The sequence below is a fragment of the Octopus bimaculoides genome, chromosome 17, assembly GCF_001194135.2.
Source record: "Octopus bimaculoides isolate UCB-OBI-ISO-001 chromosome 17, ASM119413v2, whole genome shotgun sequence".
Taxonomy (NCBI): Eukaryota; Metazoa; Mollusca; class Cephalopoda; order Octopoda; family Octopodidae; genus Octopus; species Octopus bimaculoides.
In genome coordinates this window covers 36447149-36451156 of record NC_068997.1, presented here as the reverse complement: position 1 = coordinate 36451156, position 4008 = coordinate 36447149, and the positions used below count along the sequence as shown (strand labels likewise).

Sequence of the window (4008 nt, the reverse complement as noted above, 5' to 3'; positions counted from 1 at the left end):
TTTTGAGCGTGGCCGTTGCCAGTACCGCCTGACTGGCTCCTGTAGGATTTTCGAGCGAGATCGTTGCCAGTGCCCCTGGACTGGCTTGTGCGGGTGGCACATAAAAGACACCATTTCGAGCGTGGCCGTTTTCGTGCGGGTGACACGTAAAAGCACCCACTACACTCTCTGAGTGGTTGGCGTTAGGAAGGGCATCCAGCTGTAGAAACTCTGCCAAATCAGACTGGAGCCTGGTGTTGCCATCCGGTTTCACCAGTCCTCAGTCAAATCGTCCAACCCATGCTAGCATGGAAAGCGGACGTTAAACGATGATGATGATGTGTATATTTTTAAATATCACTATCATCATCATCATCATTTTTTATAACATATCAAATGCTAAGAAGTTCCTTAATGAAGGATTGTATACATTCTGTCAATTTGCATGGAGTTGACGTACATGTGAAATCTTAGAAATTCATCTTGCATTACATGTTCATTTTATACATTGATTGTGTTTCAAACTGTAATGTCCATGGATGTGAATGAACAATAATAATTTTATTTTATTTTATCAAATATGTTGCATATATTGTATGTATTACATAACTTTATATGTGATATGGAATAAAAAAAAATTTGTTTCATGAAATGAATGTAACATCAATTTGAATTTCTCTTTTCCTCATTTGCATTATTATATATAGTTCATCATTCATAACCCGTTAAGAACAGTTGTTCACAAATAAATTTGCTGGTATGCACTAATCTTTATCAAGCAATGGTTAAAATATAGCTGTGTACATTTATATTTATTATATTTGTGTGTACTTGCTATGACATCCGCCTCAGAAGACAACTTCTTACAGGAAACACTACTGACCTATGTTAAGAACCATTGAGCTGGGCTATGAATGATGTCATTGGACTGTAAAACATGTATTTCTGTAGGGTAATGCTTCACCTTTTGCAGCAGCAAAGTTTCTACATTTGAATGTGCATAAACGTGTTAAATATAAATGTACACATTTACATATGTGTGTATATTTGTGTGTACATATATGTATACACACTGGCATACACTCACACACACACATTTACATATGTACATACATGCATACATATTCATAATGTTACTTGAGTTTTCATGTTATTTACTCCACCCCACCTTTTTTCAGATAAATTCTTGCCTCTCTGGAATGACTTAAGAACTGTTCACTCAGAACTGTTCTGCACTGATGACGCTGAAATCAACATACAAGTGCATAAGCTCATCCTTCAGATGGGTGTGCAACCTTTACACTCTGACAATATTATCAATCATCATATTTTGCCAATTTTGCAGTCTGAAGATTGGAAGGTTTGTTTATCTGATTACTACTCACTATTAATTCTTATTTAATCTAATAATATTTAATCTATTTTCATTGTCGCTTGCCAAGTCATATATTTGCTTTTCTATTTTCTCATCTTTCATAAGTATAAGTTTAATTCATTATCATCACTTTCCTTTTGTCTTTTATCATCTCATTTATGTGGCTTCAAAATGTGCCAGATGTTTAAGAATAGTTAACACAAAGGACGCCCATGAAATGAAGTTTTCTAAAGGCTTAAACAGTTTCAAAACTCCCTCACTACTACTCATCCTTCCAGTCAGGAGTATTTGCCTTGCAAGTTACTTGGTGGCCTCTCTGGTGCAAATGCCATGTAAAAAAACACCCCATTTACTCTAAAATGGTTTGTTTTAGGGAGGTCATCCAGCCGTAGAAACCATGCCAAAGCAGACTATGGAGACTGGTGCAGCTTCTTGGCATGCTAGCATGGAAAATGGATGGATGTATGTTGGTGGGAATGGCATTGTTGTTGTTGCCACTGCTGTTGCTGCATACATACACTGATTCACATGTGTGTATTTGTCTTTGCATATGCTTGTTTGTACATTGTGTGTGTGTGTTTTATTAGAAGTTTGCATAAATTCATTCAATGTTTGTGGTGAGTTTCCTTTTTCCTCTCCCTCCTGTCTACTCTCATTAAGCATCTGCAACAAAAATGCATTTCACAATGTCATGCCAAGAGTTTCTATCTTCCATTAGCTTTTGTTGGTCATCAATTTCATGTTGTGTATCTCTGGCAATAACAACAGTATAGCTGAATGGTCTTCAACTTTTATTAGGGTACGGAAGTCTCCAAAATATAATATCTGATATGGTCTGATATGATAGCAGTGACCAGCAAAGCCTAATCTGCATTGAACATTAATATTAGAGATGAGAGATGTTTTGAGATTACCCTCATGGTATAGTTTACACATACCATGATGGTGATCTTCATAATCCAAAATTTGACTCCTTGTTGACTTTGAAGTATTTGATTGCCAGGTAGTTACAGTTACTTCAAATTTGTCCATTTCATGTTAGGATGTCTTGCTTACTGTCAGCAATATAGGACCCAAAATAGTTGAGGTCACTGACCCTATTGAGTTGTGTACTATCATTAGAACAAGAGTAAGTATGTGACTTAGTGGTTAGGGTATTTGGCTCATGATCATAAGGTTGTGAGTTCAATTCCTGCCATATTGTGTCCTTGAGCAAGATACTTTATTTTCTATTCAGCTGGTGAAAATGAGTAGCACCTTATTTCAGAAGGCCAGCTTTGTCACATTCTGTGTCACACTGAATTTCCCTGAGAACTATGTTAAGGTTATGCATGTCTGTGGAATACTCATCCATGTGCACATTAATTTCACAAGCAGGTTATTCTGTTGGCCAGATCAACTGGAACCCTCATCGTTGTAACTGATGGAGTGCCAGTTATCATCATCATCATTGTTTAACGTCCGCTTTCCATGCTAGCATGGGTTGGACGATTTGACTGAGGACTGGTGAACTGGATGGCTACACCAGGCTCCAATCTGATTTGGTAGAGTTTCTACAGCTGGATGCCCTTCCTAACGCCAACCACTCCGAGAGTGTAGTGGGTGCTTTTACGTGCCACCGGCACAAAGGCCAGTCAGGTGGTACTGGCAATGGCCACGCTCAAAATGGGGTATTTTACGTGGCACCTGCACAGGAGCTAGTCCAGCACCTCTGGCATGATCTCGCTCGAATGTCTTTACACATGCTACGGGCACAGGTGCCATCACGATTTCGCTTTCGCTTGCCCCAACAGGTCTTCACAAGCCGAGTTTCGTGTCCAATGAAGGAGACGATGTTGGCATGGGTGCCAGTCGTCGAATTTAGTTCGAATTTCGATTCCGATTTCACTTGCCTCAACAGATCTTCACAAGTGGAGTTTTGTGTCCAATGAAGGAAGATACGCATAAGTGGGATGGCTACACCCCTGGTGGAGGCCTTGGATTTAGGTCTCAGTTGGCTTGCCGGGTCTTCTCACGCACAGTGTATTTCCAAAGGTCCAAAGGGATGGTAATATATTCAGTGTCTTTTTCAGTATCTGTGGGTCTACAATTTTGTAGTAGCAACACTGTTCCATAAAGTTCTTTATGTGCTAGCCACTTCTGTTGGTATTTTTGTGGAAAGTGAAGAGTGAATTGGTAAGCAATAATTGAGCATCAAAATTTTCACCAATTAAGAGACAGTTGTGTACTGAGATTGCATCAATTAGGACAGATGGTTCTTGATGGGATTGCCAAATTTCTATTTCTGGTAGTTCATTGTGTGAGGTGTAGCAGCAGAGGATAGTGGTTAGTGAGTTTCCCAACAGGGTAGCTCGCATGGCATGCTCAGTACATTTCATAATATTGTTAACTTTAGGTACTTCCAACCATGAATATTACATTAATAATTACATAATTTTCCCACTGGTCATTCTTTTATATAATTTTTTGTAAAATTTTAGCTTTGAGAAAATGCATTAACATTAATTAAAACAAATGTACAACTTCATTTTTGTATCTGGTTTGCAAGATTCTTTATGTGAATTCATGTGCCTTATTATCTAACACACCAGTTTCATTTCCACTCATTATTCTTATTTTTTTATTTTTTAATATTCTTATTTTTATTTTTTATA

The 4008-nt window shown here is 38.0% G+C and overlaps 1 protein-coding gene across 1 annotated transcript in view; it reads left to right on the top strand.

Moving 5' to 3' along the window:
* The window catches only part of LOC106877076 (uncharacterized), a 262423-nt gene that overhangs the window by 143136 nt on the left and 115279 nt on the right, over nt 1-4008 (top strand). The window contains exon 20 of the mRNA XM_052973794.1: nt 1158-1339. Within this exon, the coding sequence (XP_052829754.1) occupies nt 1158-1339 (182 nt within the window). The remainder of the gene's footprint in view (nt 1-1157; nt 1340-4008) is intronic.